Source organism: Rhinatrema bivittatum, chromosome 3 (assembly GCF_901001135.1).
Source record: "Rhinatrema bivittatum chromosome 3, aRhiBiv1.1, whole genome shotgun sequence".
NCBI classification, from domain to species: domain Eukaryota; kingdom Metazoa; phylum Chordata; class Amphibia; order Gymnophiona; family Rhinatrematidae; genus Rhinatrema; species Rhinatrema bivittatum.
Window position 1 is genome coordinate 386,114,595 of NC_042617.1, and position 26,911 is coordinate 386,141,505.

At 43.7% G+C, this 26,911-nt stretch overlaps 1 protein-coding gene across 4 annotated transcripts in view; it reads right to left on the reverse strand.

The window, feature by feature from the left end:
• Window positions 1–26,911, reverse strand: part of CD109 (CD109 molecule) — a 456,523-nt gene that overhangs the window by 66,161 nt on the left and 363,451 nt on the right. For all 4 annotated transcript variants that reach the window (XM_029595620.1, XM_029595619.1, XM_029595617.1 and 1 more), the window contains 5 exons: window positions 21,537–21,765; window positions 12,967–13,132; window positions 7,376–7,566; window positions 1,103–1,258; window positions 935–1,000 (listed from right to left, as the gene is read on the reverse strand). In XM_029595620.1, the coding sequence (XP_029451480.1) occupies window positions 935–1,000; window positions 1,103–1,258; window positions 7,376–7,566; window positions 12,967–13,132; window positions 21,537–21,765 (808 nt within the window). The remainder of the gene's footprint in view (window positions 1–934; window positions 1,001–1,102; window positions 1,259–7,375; window positions 7,567–12,966; window positions 13,133–21,536; window positions 21,766–26,911) is intronic.

The following is a 26,911-nucleotide window of genomic DNA, read 5'->3' on the forward strand; positions in this document are numbered from 1 at the left end:
TTTTTTTTTTTTAAACTGTTTAAGCCATATTAGAAACTGTCTACACCCTCTCCTACCAAAGCATGCAAAGTGATTGTGATGTGCTGTATGATCCACAATGTGTGTCACAGCCATTATCTGCGTTGGCTAAAGGAAGAAGCAGTGGTGGGTGAAATGTGGGATTCACAGGATGAGGAATTAATATATCAACTGAATTCTAGAAAGTAGGCAGCATGGAAGTGGTCTCCTTAGATAACTGATTTGTGCAAGATGGACTATGTACGTGTGTTATACAATTTGCAATGTTCTTTCCTATGTTTTGGTTCAGCCTGTGGGTTTTTGCAGGCTGAGGATACATCTAATGTGTGAGGCAAAGGCATATCTCTTTCCATATTTCCCTCTCAGTGTGCCAGGTTCTTCTTTGATAGCAATAAGGGCAAGGCAAATGGAAAAAAAAAAGACCTTTCTATTAACCTTAATGTTTATTGTGAGTCTTCCCTAATTGCTGCTTAGTATTGTTTTTATATATTTGGTAATTAAACTAGGAATCCTAAAAGTTATGCAAAAGGTCTGGCAATTATAGAGTTGTTGCAGTGCTGTGTTTTTTTTTTTTGTTTTTTTTTTTTTTTACTAACCCCATCCCACTACCCACATATAGTTAACATTTTAGTGATCTAAGATCAATCCGGAGTGGAGGTTTGTATATTGTAGAATATGGGAGGCAGATGGACTATATTTTTATTTTAAAAGTGTCTCTGAACAGCTTGACAGGTAGTGGCAGAATAAAGGAAAGAACAGGAAGAACTTGTGTCAAATTAATGTTATGCCATTGACACTGAAGAGTTTCATCATTATCATCATCATCTGACACTTTGAAAATATCAAAACAGTCATATTACATAGGAGACTATAAATGATCTGGGTGTTAGTCAGTGAAAACGTTATAACTGCATACCTGAAATATGGCAAAACCATGTCCAAAGGCTGAAATATTAACCTTCATAGGCTGGGTAACTGCAATCTAACAAAAGTCAAAATTAATAAAACCATACACACAAGTATTCAAAATGCCTTTAATCTGCTAAGCAATCAATTTAGAAATAGAGTACTGTATTATTTCTACCTGTTGCATCTGCATAAGGAATCTGTTTTGTGAATTGATCCTGAATGTGACTGAATCATTCAGATTAGGTCCAGTTACCGAGATACTGAGTTCTGTTTTACCAACAGTCATCTGGCTAGCAAATGAAGATAATGCCTGTAAAGCCAGAATGGTATCCTAAAAAAGGAAAAATGGTGTTATAGAAACTTATCTCAACACTTGTTTACAGTTAACAGTTTTAGCAGGGGGTTTGCAATTCATAAAACTGTAGGCTGTATTTATTTTGACCTTCCTTTGCTAAGCAAATGTATCGTGGCTCTTTAAAAATTAATGCAGATAATTCCTCTGCTCCACAACCAAGTTTAGACAATTGAAAAAAGTGAGGTGACTGAAGGAAACTTTTACACTTAAAAGGCTGTTTAAAGAAGCATCAGAAAAAAGTTCAACTTTCTTTAAAGAACAGAGATAAAGTAACAGACTTGCTGGGACCAGAGCAGGGTAATCCAGCAACTAAGGCAGCAGTCTTCAGAGAAGACTTATGGGGGCTATGATATTGCCCTACCTGTGTTCACCTCTCTGTACTGATGCTAAAGGTTGCTAAGCTCAAACTAAGTTGACAGAGGTTCAAGAGGGCTTTTTTCCCCCATCCAGAGGCCATATAGTAACATAGTGAATGAGGGCAGATAAAAAGCAAAATGATCTATCTAGACTGCCCAGCAAGTTTTTCTTAGGACAGAAGCAACCACCGCTTCAATAAGGCTACCCCCAAGCCCTCTATTAAGGATAGCTCCATGCAGGCTACCCCCAAGCCATCTGTTAAGGCTCGGCTTACCCAAACCTGACACCAGAAATGAGGAAATGCTGAATAATTATTTGGGAGAGTCAGATGAATATTTCAAATAAAATGAATAAAGAAAATTGGCCATGTAACACTGAATAAGAGCAAACAGGCAAATGAGGCATGATGATTACAATGTGCATGAGGCTCATTATGCCTTTTCAGACATACAAAGTTACTCTGATGATAGACTCCTATACAAAAAAAAGCAGGGAAACAGAGCATGCTCGGGCCATGACATCAGCATACTCTAAGTAAGGGCTAGGAGTTAAAATGCTGTCCTGATTTCAATCACAAGTCTTATCTTGTGATTGAAATCACAAGATAAGACTTGTGATTTCAAGCAGGCGTAACTTGCACAACAAAAGTGGGGAGAATTTAGTTAGGGCTGGGGGGTGGGTTAGATAGGGGAAGGGAGGGGAAGGTGGAGGGACGCGGAAGGAAAGTTCCCTCAGAGGCCGCTCCGATTTCAGAGCGGCCTCGGAGGGAACGGAGGCAGGCTGCCGATTTTGCGCAGCCTTTCACGCGCCGACCCTGGATTTTATAAGATATGCGCGACTATATGCGTATCTTATAAAATCCGGCGTACTTTTGTTTGCGCCGGTTGCGCGAACAAAAGTACGCGCGCGCGCGCATGTACTTTAAGATCTACTCCACAATACTATAGCAGATAAGGACTATTAGGTCCATCCAGTCTGCCAAATTTTATTCTTGGTGCAATGTCAGACCCCAGCTGATCACTGGTTTTCCCCTCATTTCTTAGCAACTAGGGATCATCTGATGGTTGTTGGATTCCTTTTAGTTTTCAGTCACCACCATCTCTCATCTATTGCACAAGTCTTGTTCCCTGCACAGTCCCTACCTCCCTGCATAATGGATGAGGGGATTACAGATACAGGAGCAAGATTCTTTATCCCCCAACATAGCCACTACATGAAAAGGATGAGGAGCTGGGAGCCCACACTTATTTCTCTTGAGCCAATCCAAAGAGGAAGGCATCATCCCAGAGACATTCCTATGAAACAGTCAGCCCTCAAGTGTAATCTGGAGCTGCTGTTGATTCTTGAAAGGATATGTAATGAACGTTTTCAAACTCAACTGGAACAATCTGACCTGTTACATGCTTTTGCAATGGCTAAACAGAACCAGCAGGCTTAGCCTGTAGCTGATTTCCATTCCAATCATGATTTGCATGAGGCTAATGATGCATCCATACACCAGATCTCTGAGCAACATCTGACTTCCAAGGAATAATGTGCTGCTGTTTTCCTTCAGATTTAGCAGTGAGAATTTGCATGAATTGGTGCTAGTGGATTCATGCTATGCATCACCTACTACTATCTCTTAAGAGACAGGTTGATTTGAGAGCAAAAAGGAAGAGATGGGGATTTTGTTTTCTAATCCTATGTTGTAATCATGGCAGAAGTATAGCAGGCAGTGGTCATAGCTGTTTTTCTGACTCCTTTCTCCTTGTGGACCCACAATTGCCCTATAGATCACATGCTTGCAGACAGCCAGTTGCAACATCAAGGGTTCACTTGCTTTCTGGAGACAAGAGTGGATAGAGAGGATTAAACAAGAATAGATGTAATTCCTCGCCTCAAAAGTAGGAGCTAGAAGGAAATAGGTAACTAACGGTTGGTTAACAATAAAAGAAAACTGTATTCTGCACCTTTCAAAATGTAGCAATAAGCAGAGAAAAGTGAACAGTAGAGTGCCACAAAGATCAGTCCTAGCAAAGATTCTATTAATTTTCTTTATAAGAAATGCTAGTGAAAATTACCCAGCACTGCTTGATGGGTTTGGGGGGAGGGAGGTGTCTGGTCTATAACAGTTGTGTGTGTATGCACCTGTGTACATGTCTGCCTCTGCATATCTCTCTGCCTGTGTGTGCTAGAACTTGTGTGTGAGCATGCATCTTTGGCTGGCTGTATATTTGTGTGTGAGACAAGGCATTACAGAGTATAATGTCAGCACTGTACATATTCCACTATTCAGGGTGCCACCTGGTGGCCACAGACAGACATGACAGTGTGACTGACAAGCCTTTTTATATATACATATTGACTGCAAAGTGGAAGGGTGGGCATACCTTTTTGCAGGTGACACTAAAATGACAATTTTCAAAGGCAAGATTACTATGGAGTTACTGGACTAGACTCCTTGTAGAAAATTGTCATGTAGTTTGTCACAGAAAGTATTTTCCCTTTGAAAAATCATTTGAATACATGTACGTTCTAAAGTGCTTACATACCTTGTACCTAGGTATACTGCTTAAATTTGGGCTCTAAAAGGCAGATGTTCAAAAAATGCTGAGCTCCTAAATTTATGTTAAGTCCAAACTTAGGGGTCTAAATTTTCAGGTGAAAATTCACATAAACTTAGGGATCTAATGGTTAGTCTCCTAAATTTAGGCCCGCTATTCATTTAGGCTCCTAAATTAGGTGCCTAGTTCAGAAAATCAGTGTTAAACTCTTGTTTCCCCCACCCTAACTCTGCCCCATAATCACCCATTTTATAGGTTCCTTAATTTAAGAGCCTAGTAAACTAGAATCCAAAATTTAGGCACTCAGCCCTAGTAACTTTTCAAAAAGGTCAATTCTGGATTCTAACTCCAAACGTTAGGAGCTTAAAAGCCTTTGAAAATTGACCCCAAACTGCCTATGTATGTAAGTACTAGCAAAAGGTGCCCAACTTTGCTTGGGGTTTCTGGCCTATAACTATCTGTGTGTGTGCACGTATCAGGCATGTGTGTATGTGTGCATGTGTGTGTATAGTTATAGGCCAGAAATCCCAAGCAAAGCTGAGCACTTTTTGCTAGTACCTACATATGTAGACAGTTATATATATATATATATATATATATATATATATATCTAACTAGATAAACGACGCTTGACCGACGTGCCGCAAATGCGCAGTAGAGAGCAGCTCTACTGCGCATGTGCGGGCGAGCACGTCGGTCTTAGGCAGCATCAAAAAAAAAACAAAACATGGCGGCAGCGGGCGGCGGTAGCAGCAGCGGGCGGTGGTAGCGGCGGTGGTAGCGGGCGGCGGCGGTGGCAGCGAGGGAGGGGAGGAGAGAGAGAGAGGGAGGGATGGACTGAGTGGGAGGGAGGGAGTGGGAGGAACGGAGAGAGAGAGTGGGAGGGAGTGACTGAGTGGGAGGGAGTGACTGAGTGAGAGGGAGGGACTGAGTGGGAGGGAGGGACTGAGTGAGAGGGAGGGACTGAGTGAGAGGGAGGGGGGAGGGAGGGACTGAGTGGGAGGGAGGGAGGAGTGGGTGAGTGTGTGGGAGGGAGGTAGGGGGTGGGGAAGAGTGAGGGGAGAGGGAGAATGAGGGAGAGGTGAGAGTCAGGGATGTGAGTATGAGGAAGGGGGAGAGGGAGAATGAGGGAGAGGTGAGAGACAGGGATGTGAGTTAGTGGAAGGGGGAGAGGGAGAATGAGGGAGAGGTGAGAGACAGGGATGGGAGTAAGTGGAAGGGTAAGAAGTTGTGGAGCAGAGAAAAAGGGAGTGGAGGAGGGCTGAGGGGGAGGGGATGGGATTGAGAGAGGGTGGGGAGTGACTGAGGGAAGGGGAGAGAGGTGGGAGTGACTGAGGGAAGGGGAGGGAGGTGAGAGTGAGGGGAAGAAGGCAGTGGGAGACAGAGGGTGAGTAAGACTGAGTGGAGGAAAGGGGAGGAGTGAATGAGGGGAAGGGGGAGAGAGGGAGAAAAAGTGTAGAAGGGTGCTGTGTTAGAAAATGGACTGAAAACAAAATGTAATGTAGCCCGTTTTAACGGGCTTAACGGCTTGTATATATATATAGGAACCCAAATGTGTGCCTGCTTGTGTGTGACAGGGCTTTGAAGACAGAGCATATTGTATTTACACAGTATCCCTTCCACTGTTCAGGGTGCCTCCTGGTAGATATACATAGACAGGCACAACAGTATTACTGATGACCAGCACAAGCCTTTTATATATATATATATATATAGATTAGAGGAAAGGAGAGAAAAAAAGAGGATGACTATGATAGGGACTTTCAAATATCTCAAATGTATTTCAAAAATACATAGCAGGCAATTGTTTTTCACTGGAAAGGAATTTCTAGAGCAAGAGATTCTTATGAGATTGGAGGCACAGATTCAGGACTAAAATAATAAAAGCATCCCTGAGTTGTGGTAACTGATTTAGAATGCAAAGGATGCATGGGAGGAGTCTGCAAAGAATCCATAGCCATAGAGAAATTAAGGTAAATCTGGAGATCAAGTTTGGTGTACGGTGTTGCAGTAGGTAGGGAAAATGGGCTGACTAGGTGGGTCTGGATGTCTTTTTCTGCCTTCATATCTCAAGTTTACATGATTAGGCAACTGTTATTAGAACACTGTTGCAGTTTCCTCTGCAGTTGAATGCAGCATACCACCTTCTGAAGGACAGCAAGTACATCCATTAACCTAGAAATTCATCTGAAGAGTCTGATAATCAGGAAATGACAACAACTCCATATTGCTATTACTGACTTAGTTTATCCATAAAACACTAACTAGATAGAATGTGTCTGTTCTTTAAGATAGCCTGGATGGCTTGTATAACAACTCAGACGTTGTACAATGACTTTTATAGATATCACTGCAGAAAAAATGCTGAAGGCACATTTTAAACCTAAAATCTTTGTTCCAGGTATTTTGTTTTAAACTTGTTAGTTTCTTCTTCCTGCACAATTGGGTCCAGGGCTGAGATCTGGCACCTTAAGTCCTCATTTTCCACCACCCAGGGATGTTTTCAGTATTTTATATTCCCTCCTAACTGCCACTGAGCCACCAAATCAGCTCTTCATTCTAAATTAAGAATTAAACATCATTTAATTTGGATTCATATAGCATAACTTGTAGTCAAAATTAACATCATACTTACAATTTTCAAATTATACATGGAATCCTAGGAGTTGCAAATTTGACTAAAATAATTCAGTTGGGATCAATATTAGGATAAAAAGTGTCTACAACCAATTGGACAGGCAAATGGTTAAAAATGTATTCCAACTTATTTCAGGGCTTGAATATCTTTCTCTAGAGCTAACAATACTTCTGGGTCTATGTAATTAAAACAATAATGTCAATACATCCATATCAATAATTCTGAAACAATATTGGAATGAGTTATTACAACCCGATTGCATATGGTAAATTGAGGCACAGGTAGACAGTGATTTGTTCAAAGTCACAGAGTTAGTCAAGATCAAGGCTTAACTTTTGATTTTTACAAGCTTCCCCAATTAGCAATACACTACTTTAGATGTAAATCTATATCTTCTTTATTACTATTTTTTTCCACCATCAAGAATCATGAAACACCCTCATAGCCATTTCTCTGCCACTACATACAACTAGATTTCTGAGAACTCATATTATATAAATATTTTTCAAGGTATACTGACATGACATCAAAGCCAAAAATAATTTGCCTAACCTGAGTAGATGAATAGCCTCCAAGGTGATTTCTCTGCTGGCTCAGCCATTTCATAACAGGAATACCTTCAGCAACTCGGTTCTGTTTGAGGTGTGACAGCAGTGCATAGCCAGCAAGCTCAATATCTGCTGATGTCGGCTGCGACCAATCTGACAACCCATAAGCTGATGATTTCCAGAACCTCAGCTCTCCTACAAAAAGAAACTATTTTTACTACCATCATCAAGAACAGTTTATTAAAAAAATATATTTCTGTACTCTAGGAAAAATTAATGTATTTAGTCTACAAATAATGAACATATTATTTAAACCTCAATTATTTCCAGCAACATAAATTATTTATTTGTGCCTTAATACGTTTCCAAGCATTGAACCTGGAACTAAAAGACATTAAATCTAAGGATCAGAAAGAATAGTAATGAATAGAAAAATTCATTTCATGGAACCAATATATGCTCAGTGGAATGAATGTACAGTCATGGACAATTATATAAATATAGAAACATTATGGCAGAAAGACTATATGGCCCATCCAGTCAATTAATTTAGCATTGTAATTCTCATCACTTCCTTAGAGATTCCCTGTATTTATTCCATGCTTTCTTAAATTCAGATGCTGTTTTTGTCTCCACCCCTTCCACTGGGAGGCTGTTCCACACATCCACCAACCTCTCTGTAAAGAAATATTTCCTAAGATTACACCTATCCCCTTTCAACCTTATCTCATGACCCCTGGTTCTAGAGCCTCAGTTCCATTTAAAAAGGCTCACTTCCTGTCTTGTGCATGGAAACCCGTGACATATTTGAATGTCTCTATCATATCTCCCCATCTCACCTTTCCTCTAGGGTGTACATGTTTAGATCTTTAAGTCTATCCACATAAGCTTTAGAACGAAGACAAGACTGTTTTGATAGCCATCTTCTGGACAGACTCCATCTTGTTTGAAATCCAAGTACATTACATCTAGCACACTCCCTTGATCCAACTCTCTGATAACCCAGTCAAAGAAATAGATCAGATTTATCTGACAAGATTTACATCTGATAAAACCATGCTGCCTTGGATCTTGCAATCTATTGGATTCCAAAAATTGCACTCTCTTCTGTTTTAGCAGCAATTTCATTAGTTTGTTCACCACAGAGATAAGACTAACTGGCCTGTAGTTCCCAGCCTCCTCCTTTCTTCCATTTTTTATGAATAGGAACATCTGTCATTTTTCAGTCCTTCTGAACTGCTCCAGACTAAAGGAGCACTAAATAGGTCAGCTAGCGGAGCTTCCAGGACATCTCCAAATTCCCTTAGTACCCTCAGATGTATCCCATCTGGCCCCATCACCTTATCTACTTTAAGTTAGCTCCACATGCACACACTGTTCTGAAAATCGATTGAGGTTTACCTCTTTTTCATTCATATTTGTGTTTGTCTTATGTGGTCCTGTGCCAGGCCTTTCCACAGTGAACACTGAACAGAAATATTTGTTAAGTAATTTCTTGCTTTTTCCTCATCAGCCTCTACATATTCCTCACCTTTGAGTCACACACTGCCACTTTTGCACTTCTGTTATGCCTGTTGGTCGCAGACGGCTGCGAACGCGAGTATTCACAGCTTGCTAGTCACACCTGCCCTCCCCGGGTCTGCTCACTGCACGGGCCTGCCTGCATCGCCGCGTTTCTCAGGCCTCCGTGTGGAGGCATGGGCGCCATCATTTCCTGCTCCATTGTCGGTCACTCCTAGTCACGCGTGCATCACAAGTCCCACCTTTGAACCTGCTTCGGCGGGAATCTTGGGGGCGTCTCCTTGTGATGATGTCATCGGACTCCCGTGTATAAACCACATCGGCGCCCTCAGCCAGCTGTCTTGGCAACAAGTTCCGTATGAGTCCTAGACCTGCCTCCGGTTCCTGAGATGCCACTCTTGCTCGCTACTTGGACCCTGTCCAGCACCCGCTCCTAGGGGACTTGCTCCCCTAGCCTATCCCACTCCTCGGGCTGGCCCTGCACCTCTTGGGTTCCATCTGGCTGACTCACCACCCAGGTCTCCCTTGGAACCATTGCAGGGATTGGTGAATTCTCGACTGGCCTTTCCGCTCCTCATGATTGGGCCTGTTTCACCCTTGACTGTCCGTGCTCTCCCACTCCACAGACTGCGCTTACTATTCAGAGATTACCTTGGACCTCCCCCGCTCCAGGGATTACTATTGCTGCCAGCTGTCCCGCACTGAGGGCCTGCTTCCCTTCTACTCAGGTGGCTCTCCCTTGATCTCCGGATACCTGCCTGCTGGAGCTGCTGGAACTGGGCTGGGGCTTCCCGCCGTGTGGGCTGGCCGGCACACTCCCGTCTACGCCCACCACGCCGCAGCTCCGCCCTACAGGTCGTCCTACCAGAGATTCTCCAGGTGCCACTTACAGTCTGCTACTCTACGGAGGTCATCTCCTGGTTCCTGGGAGCCCTTCCCCCGCTGTGCCCAGAGCTTCTCGCTACTCCATCACCTCGCCTCCTGATGGTGCGGACCTGTGTGGATCCTCCCTATAGGCAGTGTCAACTCGCACCTCAGGCCAAGGACCCACATACACACCAACCATAACAACTTCCTTCAATCACTAGCATATCTAAAAAAAAAGTCATCACCCATTTTACCGTATTTGCTATTTTTTTCTTCTATTTGAATTTTCACATTTCCTGACTACTTTCCCAGCTTCTCTTAATTTTTCCAGATAGTCGCCTGTCTTGCTCTTTCTGCGATCTATTGTAGTTTATGAATGTTAATCTTTCCTTCCTTACCTTTTCAGCTACTTCTTTAGAAAACCGTAACAGTCTTTTTCCTCTTCCCTTTATTTACATTTCTAACAAAATGATTAGTTGCCCTTATATCCTTTTAGTTTCTCCCACTGCCCTACTTCCCCTAGATTTTCCCATCCAGCTAATGTCTCCTTAAGGTACTCCCCCATTTTGAGAAAGCTAGTTTTCTTGAAGTATAGGACCATCGCCTTAGAATGAATCATCTCATATCCTAATACTGAACCACACCCTCCAGTGGTCATGCCACATTTCCATCATTAGGATGGAAATATAGAGAAATTTAAACTGACCTGTTAGAATGGAACCCAGCATCTCAACATTCAAGAAAAGACTCAAGACGTGGCTGTTCACGCAGGCCTTTCCTAACTCCAACATTACTTAACCTCCTCCAATCAACATTCTTCGCTAGTAATAGCATTAATAGCCAATCAACATTCTTCGCTAGTATTAGCATTAATAGCCACCTCTTATAATGTTATTATATATATATATATATATATAATTATTTAATCTTCATTTTCCTTCTTACTCCTAGTTATTGATTCCCTGTTACATGTAACTGCTTTTCTGCACCATTGTTCAAATTGTAAAGTTTATTGCACCCCTGTTTCTTGTGAACCAGCATGATGGGACTACTGTCTTGAATGTTGGTATATAAAAAAACTTAAATAAAATAAAATAAATAAATAAATAAATAAATTTACTTTCCTTTATTCCTGCTACACCAGTCCAGAATGATTGGTTTATGTTCCCCTTTCAGCAGATGGAAGCAAAGTACATTTATTTTTCTGTGATATCACTACTTATATGTGGTGCATTGAATAGTTAAAGCCAGTATTAACATGACAAAGCAGTTTTAAACTACATAAATATTACTAATTTTAAAACTGTCCCCAGTCTCTATTAGACTACAAGTTACCAACTTTTTTTATATAGATGAATATATAGTGTGACACCATTTTGAATGTTATCCAAAAACCCAGTAATCTATGGTTATGTGGTCCACTCCTGGTAAAATAGCTGAAGTCATCCACCTATTGGATGACTTCAGCTATCCTCTTATTGGTACAGTCTATTGGCTGTACCAATAAGAGTATCCTCAAGATCTAATTGGGTGGAATGAGCTGTTCTGGGTAACCTAGTTGTTTCTGGCCTTGTTCTTCTTGCTCCTCGAAAGGAGTGCACATTCACCCAAATCTCTGTGGTTGGAATGAGAATTGTTTTCCTTGTCTATATCTTGTCAAATTACATAACTATCCCCACCCTGTATCAGATCAATAAAATGTTCAAACTTTGTCTTCTGATGGTCTCTGTGGTCTTGATTCTTCAAGGTTTTTTACCAATTTTTTGAGTTCTCCTCCAAATAACAACTTTCCTTTGTAGGAAAGTTTAGATAGGTATGCTATGGACCATGATTTGGTCACCCATTATCGTAGCCATAGATGTGCACCTACTGTTGACAACAGATCTTGATGAAATCTGTATGAGATCATATAATTGCATACAAAGCAGCTCATTACCGGCTAATTTTATGTAAATAAAAGAATATGTCTTGCCTGAAAATGCACAAGCAGAGATACTTTCATGATGCTTCCCTTGGGAGCATCAGGACACTAACACAAATCTCGATGCTCCTGGGGTAGTGAATTAAAGGAGTCAATCAGCCTGGATTAAACTCCCACCACCCACATATCTCAAAGACCCACTTCCATCAACCACACCTTCTCCCTGCTGCCCCTTGAGGTGGCCAAAGTTCAAAACAAATTTTTATCCTCTTGAGATAGTGGTGCAAACCCTGCCTCTAAACCCCTCCCATTTCTCAAACCCTCCCACCCTAACCCATCCTCTTCATTCTAGTGGGGCCCAGAGTGCCACTTAAGCTCCACAGTGGTGCCATTTTCCAAAATGGCACCATCTGGCCAATATCTTGCCTTTGCCATCACATAGTGGGGCAACCAATTCCAATTTGGAAAATGGCTGATGTTGGCCAGTGCCTAAGGGGTACTTCAGACATTCTAGACTACCAGGGCAAGTTTGGTAAATCTGTGAGGTAGGAGGAAGCACTGGGAGGGGAGTTGAGAAACAGGAAGGGATGGGGGCAGATCCTGCACCATTACTTCAGGGCGGGGATTAAAATTTATTCTTTGAACTTTGGTTGCCTCAAAGGATTGTTGGGGCAGGTGAGACAGAGGATTCTGAGAGACCCTTGAGTTATTTGAGAGGCAATCAGGCTCTTTAAATTATGGCAGTCCCGCAGCCCAAGACCACATCACACACTTTTGGTGGGGCTAAGGTGAGTTGCAGTATATTTCCCCCCTCCCCCCTGGGGAAAATACTGCAGGGTTTCATATGCTGTAGCACAGAATACCACAGTTTACTAAAATATCCAGTATTTTCTGCCTTCAGGGAACTTATTATGGTTTAGTAAATGACCCCCTAAATCTGGTAGCTTAGAAATAAGAGGAATTACTTCTTTTGACAAAAGACTGAAGAAAAATAAAGACTTTTCCACACAATCAATGATGAAAAATATTTTTCTGTGAAAGACCTGAAATGAAAGGTATTAATGCTTAAAATGAACCCTTTATTTACGGATTATAATCTTTTCAGGAGTGGGAGGTAACTAAAGGTCTTCAATAAGTTTCAGTTAATTATGATCAATTAATTGTTTATGGTAAAAGTTCTAGCTTCTGTTGACAAGTTAATGCTACTGTGATCACTATGTTTTGGTAAAAATCAAAATGTTCTTTGTATTCAATTAATCAATACAGTACAAAAATTCACTTTTTACCTTGTTTCTCTGCTCTCTCATTCAGTACATCTAAGCCTTCTTTTGCTTGAATGCTACCAACCAATGATAATGCGTAAGTCACTAATGTAAGTGTGTAGTTATCTGGAATGCCTTCTTTCATTTTAGATTCTAGGAAGTTTGCCGCAGACTGCACGTGAAAAGAATTCTGGAACAAAGATGAACTTGATTGAGAAAATAATTTTCAAATATGTGAAAGGAAAAAAATATATAAAACAAAATAGTGAATGTTGGTGGTGATTGACAATTTAGACAATCAGAATTGGGACTGACTGACACGCCAAATGTAGACTTATGACAAGTGCTTTAGATGCACTAGGCATTTAGATTTTGGGACACGTGTTCCAGTAGTGGTTACCAGCACATATCATTAGTTCTAGTAGTTTAAAAAGATCTGGACAAGTTCCTGGAGGAAAAGTCCATAAACCATTATTAAAGTGGAATTGCAGAAATCCACTTATGACTTGGTTTAGCCACTGCTGCAAATTGGATCTGACCCTTTATGTAAAAATAAATTTGTCCATCAAATATTAAAACAAACGAAAAAAAGCATGTTTGTTGAGGAATTACTATATACATTATATATATATATATATATATATATATATATATATATATATATATATATATATATATATATATCTCCACATACACACAAATATATAATCTTAAAGTAAGTGGTATCAGGACTAGACTTCAAGATCTCTCAATTTCTCTAAACCTATAGAATCACATCCTATTTTGAATATATGCTCAGGAAATGTAATGTCTATGTTACTACAGGTCTTGAAGATCTAAGGAAAAAGGTACTCATGCAGGAAATTAGTTCTAAAGACAGGAAATGATCTAACAAATGAAAATGCATGAGCATGAATGATAAGAAAATTGGTTCTTACCTGCTAATTTTCTTCCCAGTAGTACTAAGGATCAGTCCAGAGAAGTGGGTTGTGTAACCCTACCAGCAGGTAGAGGCAGAGAGCAAAAACTTTGGGTACTGCCATATATATATATGACAGTGCCACCTGCAGTCCCTCAGTATTGTCCTGTACCCAAGCCCAAGCTAACAGAACTAAAGAACGAAGGGTAGTAGCCAACCAAAAACACGGCCAACCCCTATGCTCCTGGAATAATCAAACCGAATCAACTGCTAAACAGTGCTCCAATCAATCATATCTGCAAAAAGGAGCTTCATGAAAAATGATAACCAAGTTCTGAGCAAGACAGTCTTTCGGTATCTGAAGAAAGGGGTGGGCCTCTGGACTGATCCTTAGTACTACTGGAACGAAAATTAGCAGGTAAAAACCAATTTTCTTTTCCCAGTACGTACAGGATCAGTCCAGAGAAGTGGGATGTACCCAAGCCACCCTACCCTGGGCGGGAACCCGAAAGACCCGCACACAGAATACTCCCACCAAAGGACGATTCATCATTAGCTTTAACGTCCAATCGTTAATGTTTAGTGAAAGTGTGCAGCAAAGACCACACAGCCACTCTACAGATTTCCTGAGGCGACAGTAGTTGACACTCTGCCCAGGAAGTAGCCTGGGCCCTAGTGGAATGAGCTCTGAGACCCAAAGGCACTGAACGCCCTCGGGCAATGTATGCCAAGCAAATGGCTTCTTTAATCCACCGAGATATGGTCGCCTTGGAGGCTTTGTCCCCCTGCTTTGAACCACCAAAAAGAACAAACAAATGATCGGAACGTCGGAAGTCATTGATAATTTCCAGATAACGCAATAAGGTGTGCTGCACGTCCAACTGATGGTGGTCTCTGCTCTGAGAAGACTCTCAGGACCAATGAGGAAACCTCGGAAGCTCCACAGTCTGATTCACGTGGAATGCCGAAACCACCTTAGGGATGAAAGACGGCACCGTGCGCAAGGACACCCGATCGTCGGAAATCCGCAGAAAAGGATCCCGACACGACAACGCCTGTAATTCAGAGATCAGACGCGCCAAACAAATGGCCACCAAAAACATCGTTTTCAACGTCAGATCTTTCAGGGAGGTCCTGCGAATAGGCTCGAACAGGGCAGCACACAGCACTTGCAGGACGAGATTCAAACGCCAATCGGGACACACCGCATGGACCGGCGGGTGTATGTGTTTGACCCCCTTAAGAAACAGAGCAATATCCAGATGCGCTACCAGCGAACAGCCATTGAACGTTCCCCTCAAGGCACCCAGAGCCGCAACCTGTACACGAAGGGAATTGAACGCTAGACCCTTAGTGAGACCCTGTTGCAGAAAATCAAGCACCCAAGGGACCTCAGCTGTTAAAGAATCGCAAGAACACTGATGACACCATGTCTCAAAAAGCTTCCAGACTCTCACATAGGCTATAGAGGTGGCCAGACGTCTCGCCTGCAGAAGGGTGGAAATGACTTGTTTGTAAACATCGCATCTCAAAAGCCAAGCCGCGAGTGAAAAGTGATCCTCCCGATCTGAAAATATGGGCCCTTGACGGAGCAGATGTGGCAGATGGGCCAGCTTTAGCGGACCTTCTAGAGCCAGGCACACCAGATCCGCGAACCACGGATGGTGTGACCACTCTGGCGCCACCAGAACCACATGTCCCGGGCGGAGCTCTATGCGATGGAGAAGTCGACCTATGAGGGGCCAGGATGGAAAGGCATACAGGAGAATTCCCGTGGGCCAGGGACACAAGAGCACGTCGATGCCCACCAAGCCCTGCTCTCAGCGACGGCTGAAGCAGCGCCCTGTTTTCGCATTCGCCCATCTAGCCATCAGATCCATTTGAGGAGCTCCCCATCTGGCACAAATGAGATTCCATGCTTTGAGAGACAACTCCCACTCTCCTGGATCCAGTTGCTGTCTGCTGAGATAATCTGCCTGCACGTTCTCCACTCCCGCGACATGAGACACCGCAATACCTCCTAGATGTCTTTCTGCCCAGGCAAACAGTAGATGGGCCTTTAATGCCACCGCGGGGTTTCGAATCCCACCCTGTTGGTTGATGTATGCTATCATTGTCGCATTGTCGGAGAATATGCGCACCATCCTGCCCTAGATCCAGGGAAGATAGGCCTGCAGATCCAACGTACCACTCTCGTCTCGAGGCGATTTATGGACCAGGAGCTTTCCATCGCCGTCCAGAGCCCTTGGGCGGATTTGTCTGCCCACACTGCTCCCCAACCGGAGAGACTGGCATCGGTGGAGATTATCAGCCAATTCAGAGGGTCCAAATCCACTCCCCGTTCCAGATTGCCGTGCGAGAGCCACCACGACAGTCTGACTCTGTATGCAGAGGCATTGGGAGGTGGAATTGCTCCGACACCGGACTCCACTGAGACAAAAGCACACGTTATAATGGTCGTAAGTGAGCGAACGCCCAAGAGACCAAGTCCAAAGTGGACGCCATGGAGCCCACGACTTGAAGATGGTGCCACACTGTGGGACTGCTCCTCCGAAGGGGGGAATGGATCTGAGATTTTAACTTCGTTATGTGGTCCGCCGCTAGAAATACCTTGCCTCGCAAGGTATCGAATCGTGCTCCCAGGTAAATTAGCTGTCGAGTGGGCTCCAATTAACTCTTCTGCACATTGATTACCCACCTGAGGGACCGAAGAGTGAATATCTCCATGAGCACCGATCTCTCGCAGTCCTCCCAAGACCGCGTGAATCAACCAGTTGTCCCGGTACGGGTGGACCAAGATCCACTACCACAGTCACTTGAAACTGGAAGTGCTGTCCCAAGACTTTGAAGCGCAGAAATCTCTGATGACTCAGTCGGATAGGTATATGCAAATATGCCTCCGTGAGGCATAGGAAAGCCAGGAACTCCCCTTTCCGCACCCATCACTGTCCGCAGTGTTTCCATTTGAAGGCGAGGAACCCGAAGGCAACAATTAACCTGCTGCAGATCGAAGATCGGGTGAAATGTGCCTTTCTTCTTGGGGGCCACAAAGTAACAGAGTACTGGCCCCACCCCTGCTGTGCCTCTGGAACTGGGACAATAGCGTTGAGTTCGAGAAGTCATTGCAGTGTCACCCAGTCCGCATCGCGCTTGCTGCTTGAGGCCACACGGGACTCCACAAATACCTCCCAGACTGGACGCAAGAACTTCAGTGCAGAGCCATCTCTGATCACCTCCAAGACCCAACGATCTGAGGTAATCCTTGTCCATTCCATGTAAAAGTTGGATAATCTGCCTCAGACAGCTTCAACGACAGAATGGGTGCTCGTGGCTTCATTGGGGAGTTTTACTACTTCCTGCGCCAAGATGTCCTGAGTCTCGGCCGGAATGGCAACCCTCGCGAAAGGACTGTTGATGCCCCAGACCAGGCTTGGAAGCATTTAGTGCAGAATATCTGCTAGTTCTATAGCGGCGAACATCCCGAACCTGTGGTCGAGGGGGGAATACTTTCTTAGAGGATTTCCTATCTTCCGGAAATGTATTGCCCTTGGATTCCGCAAGGAGCTTTACCAGCTGATCCAGTTCCTCCCCGAACAGGAGTTTACCCTAAAAAGGGAGATTGCAAAGCTGGGACTTTGAGGACAAATCCGCCGCCCAAATCCTCAGACAGAGGAGTCTCTGTGCCGACACCATGGACACCATACTTCTTGGCAAAGTCCTCACCAGATCATACAGGGCATCCGCAACATAAGCGATGCCTGCCTCCAAATGGGCAGACTGTAGTGCCCCGCCGCCCCCTGATCCTGCACCGGCCTCAGACTCCTGGACCCATCACAGGCAAGCCCTCTGCATCAGGCTAGCACAGATCGCCGCCCGAAAGCTCAAGTCGGTAACCTCAAAGGCCCTCTTTAGCTGGATCTCCAGTTTTCGGTCCTATATGTCCTTTAGGGCAGCCACCCCCGCCACCGGGATAGTGGTCTTCTTAGTGACTGCAGAAACCGTGGCATCTACTTTTGGAATCTTCAGCAAGTCTAAAACCTCAGTCGATAAGCGATAAGGGATATAGCTTTGACATAGCTCTGCCCACTTTCAGCCCTGAATCAGGAGTGTCCCACTCCCTGGACACCAGTTTGCAGACTTTCTTAGGCAGAGAGAAAGACGTTGTGGGACGTTGTGGGACCCCTGATGCCATCGAGGACTGGATTAACGCCCTCATTTTCAGATTCATCCTGGGAAGTCCTAGAACTTCCAGAACCTGGGGAATAAGGGGTCTTAACTCATCACATTTGAATAGGTGAACTACACTGTAGTCATCTCCCTCAGCGGGCATATCATCAGGGTCATCTGGATCTGTATCAACATCAGCCGGATCCGGCTGTGGATCCGGGTCGATTTCTAAGTCTGCCCCCGAGGCAGGGGTCGCTCCTGACCCAGAGTTTGTGGTCCCCGGGGATCATCCCCCATCGAATGAGAGTCAGTAGGATGCTGATGAAGATCCGCACTCCTATCCCTCTTCTCAGGTGGCTCCAAACTGTCCCCCAGAGGCCCAGGTCTCAACTGCTGAGCGCTTTCGTGCCAAGAAGGCCTGGTGCATGAGGACGATAAATTCTGGCGTGAGTCACGAAGTCCCTCTCCATGGGGGGGGCAGGAAGCCCCGAATCGCCCTCCATCCATGGTGCACGTCGCGCAGAAAAATGCTGAATCTAATGCATGCCCGCGTGTCCCACACACACGGTAGGCCTGCAATTACGAACATGGTCCCAAGAGAAAAAGCATGGCGCCTTGTGGTCAGAAGAAAGGGAAGGCTGCGAAAAACGACAAGCCGCTCGCAGCCGCAACATGGGAAAATGTCAGACCGGCAGAGACAGAAATAAACAAATTTGCCAAGAACTGCGCGCAGCCACGCCACGGTAAAGAAAACTGAAAGGACTGCTCAGCTCCAGCAAAACACTAGGCCACCCGTGGGTAAAGTTTAAAATAAACGGGCCACTTATAAACTTACCCCTCCCTCCGAAGCAGCCGGAGCCCGGGAGCTGAGGGAAATGCTGACAGCCTCCCACAAAATTGGTCCCAACGGGCCTGGTCCCTCCTGCACTGCTCCTTACCTGAGCACTGCCGAAAAACAGTCAGCCGCTCAGCCGCAAGTAACTTCTGAATCTTACTTTTTTTTTAATTCAAACTTTACTAAAAACAAAAGAAGCTCTTGCAGGGGACAAGGGAGCAGCTGTAGTAGTACCGATGGAGAGTCACCAGGAGCCCCTGGCCGTCGTCCACCGAGCTGTGGCAGGCAAGACCCTGCCAGGGATATCCAATCCCTCAGATGCCCAGCTTCCACTGGGGGATGGCCCACAAAGGTGCCTAATAGGGATGTGAATCGTTTTTTGACGATTTAAAAAATCGTCCGATATTTTTTAAATCGTCAAAAATCGTTAGAGTGCGCGATACAATAGAAATTCCCCCGATTTATCATGAAAAATCGTAAATCGGGAATTTGGGGGGAGGGCAGGAAAACCGGCACACCAAAACCACCCCGACCCTTTAAAACTAAACCCTTACCTTCCCTCACCCTCTCTCACCCCCCCCCCAAAACTTTTTACGAGTAACTGGTGGTCCAGTGGAAGCCCCGGGACTGATCTCCCGCGCCATCGGCGCCATTTTGATGCCACTAATAAAAATGGCGCCGATGGCCTGATAAAAAAAAAAACCCGACCGACCCTTTAAAAATCGACCCCTTAGCTTCCCCCACCCTCCCAACCCCCCCAAAAACATTTAAAAATTACCTGGTGGTCCAGTGGGGGTGCGGGGAGTGATCTCCCGCTCTCAGGACATCGACTGCGCTAATAAAAATGGCGCAGATGGCCCTTTGCCCTTACCATGTGACAGGGTATCCGTGCCATTGGCCGGCCCCTGTCACATGGTAGGAGCACTGGATGGCCGGCACCATCTTATAAAGATGGCGCCGGCCATCTTTGCCCACACCATTTTTAAAGATGGCGCCGGCCATCCAGTGCTTCTACCATGTGACAGGGGCCGGCCAATGGCACGGATACCCTGTCACATGGTAAGGGCAAAGGGCCATCGGCGCCATTTTTATTAGCGCAGTCGATGGCCTGAGAGTGGGAGATCATTCCCCGCGCCCCCACTGGACCACCAGGTAATTTTAAAACGTTTTTGGGGGGGGGTCGGGAGGGTGAGGGAAGCTAAGGGGTCGGTTTTTAAGGGTCGAGTGGGTTTTTTGTTTATCAGATCGAGCGCAGCCGATAAACAAAAACCCAATCGGGCCGGACGATAAACATTTTAAGATTTGAATCAGAACCGGAACCAATCAGATTCCTGTTCCGATTCACATCTCTAGTGCCTAACACCCCAGGAAGCGACCGCACGAAAAAAAGAAAGGCTAACTAACTAAAAGAAACAAATTGTAAACTAAGACTGCAGGAGTGCACCTCTACCACCTGCAGGAGTCAGAGAAATACTGAGGGACTGCAGGTGGCACTCTCATATATATGGCAGTGCCCAAAGTTTTTGCTCTCTGACTCCACCTGCTGGTAGGGATACACAACCCACTTCTCTGGACTGATCCTGTGAGTACTGGGAACTTATATTCAAATGACACTTCACTTGGTTTCTTTCTTGAGTGCCATCAGGACAATAATGATAGACGTTAATAGTGTGTGGTGAGGGGCAGTAGGCTGTAAGTTTCACCTAGGGTGGCTGATACCCTTACATTGGCCCTGATACTCAGTTATTCTGTTCACACTGCCAACGATACATCTGAGCTGTCATCCAGAGAGTGTGATGACTTGCAAGATTTCTTCCTATCCAGGGGCATGGAACGACTCCCCTATGAGGAAAGGCTAAAGAATTTAAGGATGTTCAGTTTGGAGAAAAGACAACTGAGGGGGGGGGGGGGATATGATAGAGGTCTACATTTACAACAAATTGAAGAAAATTGGTTTTCACTCACTGCATAGTTAAGCTCTGAAATTCATTGCCAGAAATTGCTATTAATCAATAAGGAATAATAGCTTGATATCTATTTAATGTTTGGGTACTTGCCAGGTACTTGTGACTTGGATTGGCCACTGTTGGAAACAGGATACTGGGCTTGATGGACCCTTGGTCTGTCCCAGTATGGCATATCTTATGTTCTTATAAGTTACAGAGCTGGAGTTGGTGGATCTGGTTTTATGGAAGACTAAGGGCTAAAAGATCTTTTAGATGTGGATAAATTATCAGTAGACAACTAGAATTCTTAAACTATATTTTCTTCATATCACTTTCTAGTTCACATATTTGAAATTAAAGCTTATAATATCATATGCTTATCAGGTTCAGATTTTGCTGACTAGCTTTGTACGTTAATGTCAGATTTTTAATTTTGCTCTGTTTCCTGAATTTTTTCAAGCAAAGCTAATTGCTGCACAGCAATAGTGTAATGTGATTTCTTCAATGAAGACATGCAGTAATCAATGTTTAATGCATACATACAGTAAAATTCTATTCTACAAACAGTTACATTTTCTACCTAAAGAAATTACCACTTTTAAAATAAACGGAACAGTATATTGTTTCTAAGATGCCACCAAGTCATTCATTTTTGTACATTTTATTTTCTTCCACATAGTTCACACATCCTTGGGTAAAAATACATATATTTAGAAAGTCCAAATACCTTGTATCCTGGGTATTCTACAAGTGCTGTTATAACATAGGCTGTAAGACTGACTGGGCTATTATTGCCACCTTGAAGCTGTTTGTGTAACAGTCTGCCTGGTTCTGAAAAATCACCACCAGGATTCTGATGTTTGATAAGCCATGTAGCCGTTTTCTGCAATATTGCTGGGTCAATGTATATAAAAGAGCGAGCCTGGAGAAAACATCTTAATACAAAGGCGGATAACCTTGAAAACAAAAGTTAATGAGACATGCAAAGTTAAACATAAGAATCATGTAGCAAACAAATGTATTTGCAAGTCCAGGTGATTACTTCTATGTATAAAATGGTTATTCAACTTCACTCATTAACCTTAGGCATCTTATCTGTTTTCCCTCCTAAGTTCATGAAGCAATACACATTTCAATAAGGTTATGTGCAATTACTACATTATAAGGATGTGAATCGTTTTTTGACGATTTAAAACAATTGTCAGATATATTTTAAATCGTCAAATATCATTAGAGCCTCGATACAATAGTAATTCCCCCGATTTATCGTCAAAAAATCGTAAATCGGGGGGGGGGGGGGGGAAAGGCGGGAAAACCGGCACACCAAAACAACCCTAAAACACACCCCGACCCTTTAAAATAAATCCCCCACCCTCCCGAACCCTCCCAAAATGTTTTAAATTACCTGGGGTCCAGTGGGGGGGGTCCCGGCGCGATCTCCCGCCCTTTGCCCTTATCATATGACAGGGCAAAGGTAGCACTGGCGCCATTTTGGTTCCTGGCTCCCGACGTCACGAGTGCAGGAGATCGCTCCCGGACCCCTGCTGGACCCCCAGGGACTTTTGGCCAGCTTGGGGGGGCCTCCTGACCCCCACAAGACTTGCCAAAAGTCCAGCGAGGGTCCGGGAGCGACCTCCTGCATGCGGGCCGTATTGCCAATATTCAAAATGGCACCGGCGCTACCTTTGCCCTCACTATGTCATACGGGCGACGTCGGCCCATATGACATAGTAGGGCAAAGGTAGCGCAAAGTTGTCTGCCATACAAATTCCTAACGCTAAACATCCTGCTCTCTAAAACAATTAGCTATACTTTCTTAGGGCAAAAAGACAGATCCTGCATAACTGAAAAACATAAGAGAAAACAGCCATGTAGCAAAGATCACAGGAAAGTATAAATTCTCACTGTGATAACACTCATTGGATGCATCCACATTGTGTGAGAACCTTATGCTTTACACAAATACTATAGAAAGGTACACTGATTCTTGGAATTGGAAGGAGCACCTTAGATGGCAGGTCCCAGGGATTCTAATGTTGGTCTGTAAGGTCCAACTGCAGAAAAAACAGAAGTGACCACCTATGGATGGTGCTACCCAAGGTTCCTGTCTGCATTCTCAGTCAAGCAATAAACATTAACACATGACCCCCTACATGACAGGGTGTCAAAGGGTTGTGGCAGGAGATGATCATCCAGTTAAGCAGATCTGCCTTTATTGCCCTGCCATGAAAATGCAGAAAACAGACCAGCATATCCGCAAGGGTTGCGCAGCATAGCTTTTTAAATTAAGAGGGAGCATGTCTGTTTTTGCTTACTTGGCTCATTGAAAATTAATTTCTCACAAACAGGAAAGTTTATAAATAGGACAGGAAGAGGGCTTAGTTTCTTTCTTAATTGGTCTAGCTGTAAGGGGGTAATTTTCAAAAGGAGTTAGGCACGTAAATGTAACAAACTGTTGTAGCAATTTTCAAAAGCCATTTATGCAAGTAAAGTGCAAATACGTGAGTAAATCCTATGGACAATTCAATGGCATATATTGTAGCAATTTTCAAAAGCCCACTTACTCAAGTAAAGTGCATTTACTAGAGTAAAACCCAGTTTTACTTGAGTAAATGCTTTTTAAAATCAGGCCCTAAGAGTAAATCTACTCTCATACCGAGCCCTTTAAAGGGCAGAAAACCGACTCCAGGTGTCGCGCGCCTAAGGAGTGCAACAAAGAAGCCTGCCCCTTAGCGCGCTCCTTTGTGCCCCACACAATGCCCCCCTTTTCCCCAACTAGAAATCCCCTAATCCCCACACCTTCTACCTTCCTCAACTCCACCCTAACACCTATGTACCAACACCTATACACCAACACCCACAACCAGCCCACATCTCCCAGCAACCCAAGAAAACTCTTGCAACCTATCACCTCCCCCTCACACAACATGGCTGCTCACTGCATACCCCTACCAACACACAACCACCCCTCCCCTAACACAAAACGCCACACATACCCACATCACACACCACAAACATCACACCAACCACAACCAAGACACCTCATAAACATACCCATAAACCCAAAGACTCACATGGAAACACTATCCCTCCTATCACTCATCCTGATTAACGCACAGTCTGTCTGCAATAGAGAATCCCCATACTACAGGATCTCCTAATGGACAACTGCCCCGACATCTTCTGCATCACAGAATCATGACTCAAGAAATCCAACACAGCATTAATCAATCAACTACCCCACTCAGCATACATCTTCTCACTACCAAGACCTAAAAGAAAAGGAGGTGGACTACTCTTCCTAGCCTCAAAGAAACTCAAATTCACACAACAATACATTAATCAACCGCCACCCCTGGAGATAGGCCTCTTCAAAACAAAAAACCTTCAAATCATGCTGGTATACAGCCCACCCAAATCCCTGGACCTCCACCTATCACTCATTGAAATCATTCCATCACACATTAACATGGACATACCAGCAATCATCCTAGGAGACTTCAACCTCCCCCCCCCCCCCCCAGTCTCCCACATGCAAACTACTACTTGACACCATGTCAGCCATTGGTTTCAAACAAATAGTAAACACACCAACTCGGAAATCTGGTCACACCCTTGACCTCATATTTATCAACAACAAAACAGCACACACCAACATCCCATAGTCTGACCACAAACTCATCCAAACCACACTACAACTCAAAAATCAACCATATAGAAACAAAAAATACATCACATTCCCCAAACCATGCCCCAGTGAAGTTATCGTAGAAGCCCTCTCCACCACCCTAAAAGATCTTAACCTCAAAACTGCAAACACAGCCACAAACTCATGGCTCAACATCAATGCTGAAATTGCAAAATCAAAATGTCCTATCATCACCAAAGAAATCAGAACTGAAAATACCCATAAAGTGCCATGGTACAAACAAACACGAACTGAAAAACAAAGCGATTACTCCGTCAAGCCAAAAAAAAATGGAGAAAAGATCCTACCCCACCCCACCTGGACAAATACAGAACAATACACTACATCTACAAAACTGATTTATATATCCGCCGCTTTGATACAGTCAACCACAACACCCTCCTATCCAGACTAAGTGAAATTGGACTAGACGGGACCACAATGCTCCTACCTATCGAACAGAACCTACAACGTTATCCTTAACAACAAGGAATCAAAACAATTCCCCCTCTCACACAGCATCCCTCAAGGATCATCACTCTCCTCCACCCTTTTCAACATCTACATGCTCCCACTATGCAAACTCCTCACTGACCTGGGCCTCCAATACTTTGTCTACACCGATGATGTCCAGATTCTTATCCCTATGAAAGAAAACATACAGAACACCCTTCTACAATGGAACTCCATCCTTACCCAAATACAAAAACTCCTATCCCAAATAGCATTCACCCTTAGCCACGCAAAAACAGAAATCTTACACATCTCTAACAAACCCCCAGAATGGAATATTCAAGATGGCCCCTTCATGCAAAGCATGAGCCATTTCGTTACAACTGTAAGAAACCTAGGTGTCACCTTAGACTCCCAGCTCAACCTGAAAACCTACATCCACACCATAATAAAAGAAGACTACTTCAAACTACAAGTCCTCAAAAATATCAAACCACTACTACTCATTCAAGATTATTGATCAGTACCTCCAAGCCCTCATTTTCTCCAAACTCGACTATTGTAACTCCATCCTCCTTGGGCTCCCAACCTCCACCCTCAAGCCCCTCCAATTACTCCAAAATGCTGCTCTCTACACATTGTAGAGAGCATCCCCAGCAGGAGCTTTCATTCTGAGTTAAATTCTGGAGAGATTCTGCCTGACCACAACTCTCATCTTCTAGCTCTGTGATAGGATATGTGCGATTGCAATTTCTTCTCCCATTTTTCAGGTGTCCAATTCTTTTAAAACCATCCCATAGCATTGTTAAGCAAAATAGAGCACCTTTTCACATGCGTTCCATTTCTAGAGTGCTGTTTTGCCTAGTGCTTTTCACGTTAAGTAAGTTCACATTATTCGCTTTAAACTAAGTTCCTGTGCTCGCATTTATAATTTTTCAAGTTACTCGTATATATGAATAGTTCCCTGTAAAACGTTACTAAGCCATGTTCATGTTTTATGTAAACCGATGTGATACTCAAAGTGTATGTCGGTATATAAAAATCTTTAAATAAACTATCAGACCAGCCTGGCATTAGGAAAGTGGAATGCTACTTCTTGGAAGCAAGTAAGCTTTGCCATCTGAGGAGCAAATCTTGCACCTCCCTGGGCAGGAGAGCTGCTTTAAGAGAAGGCAGAGTGCATACATGGGCAAAGTAGCTTATTTATTTATTTGGATACATGCTGGGTTTCCAGTGGTGCAGGTTTTTAATAATTTGTACATTCCAATTTTTTTTTTAAGGCAGATAAATAGTTTTCTATTTTATTTTAGAATTTACATTTCTATATCTGTTATCAACAGGCCCACAGCAACTTATTATGCATTCAATAGAAATATATTAAAATAGAACACCTTAAGCACTCTAGTCACTTCCTAATACAATCATAAATATTAAAACTTTAACCCCATCTCCCACTACCCCAAAACTAGAGTACTATAATAACCTACTAACCCAAGGCAAATCAGCAGTAAATCTGTTCAAACAGCCAGGTCTTCATGTCTTTCCGGAAAATTAAAGAATCATTTTCCAGCCGGATCTTACTAGGCAGACTATGCCATAATGTCAGTGCCACAATGGAGAAAGTCTGCCTCCTCGTAAATTGCAGTTGAGCCCCCTCTTTATAGGGAGAACTTAGACCTTTCCTGGGATGACTGTAAACTCCTCGATGGTACATAATGGGAAATTCTCTCTCTAACTAGGCCCTTTCCCATTATCTTAAACACCAGAGTTAAAATCTTAAATTCCCACTGAGCTTCAATGGTAGCCAGTGTAACGTTTTCAGGGGCGGGGTGACTGTCTCTTGGTTTCAGATCACCCGACATCCTGGCTGCAGTGTTTTGTACCCACTGTAGTTTTTTTTTAGATCACTCTGTGAAAGACCTACATGCACTGAATGACAATAATCCAAAGTATTATATCAC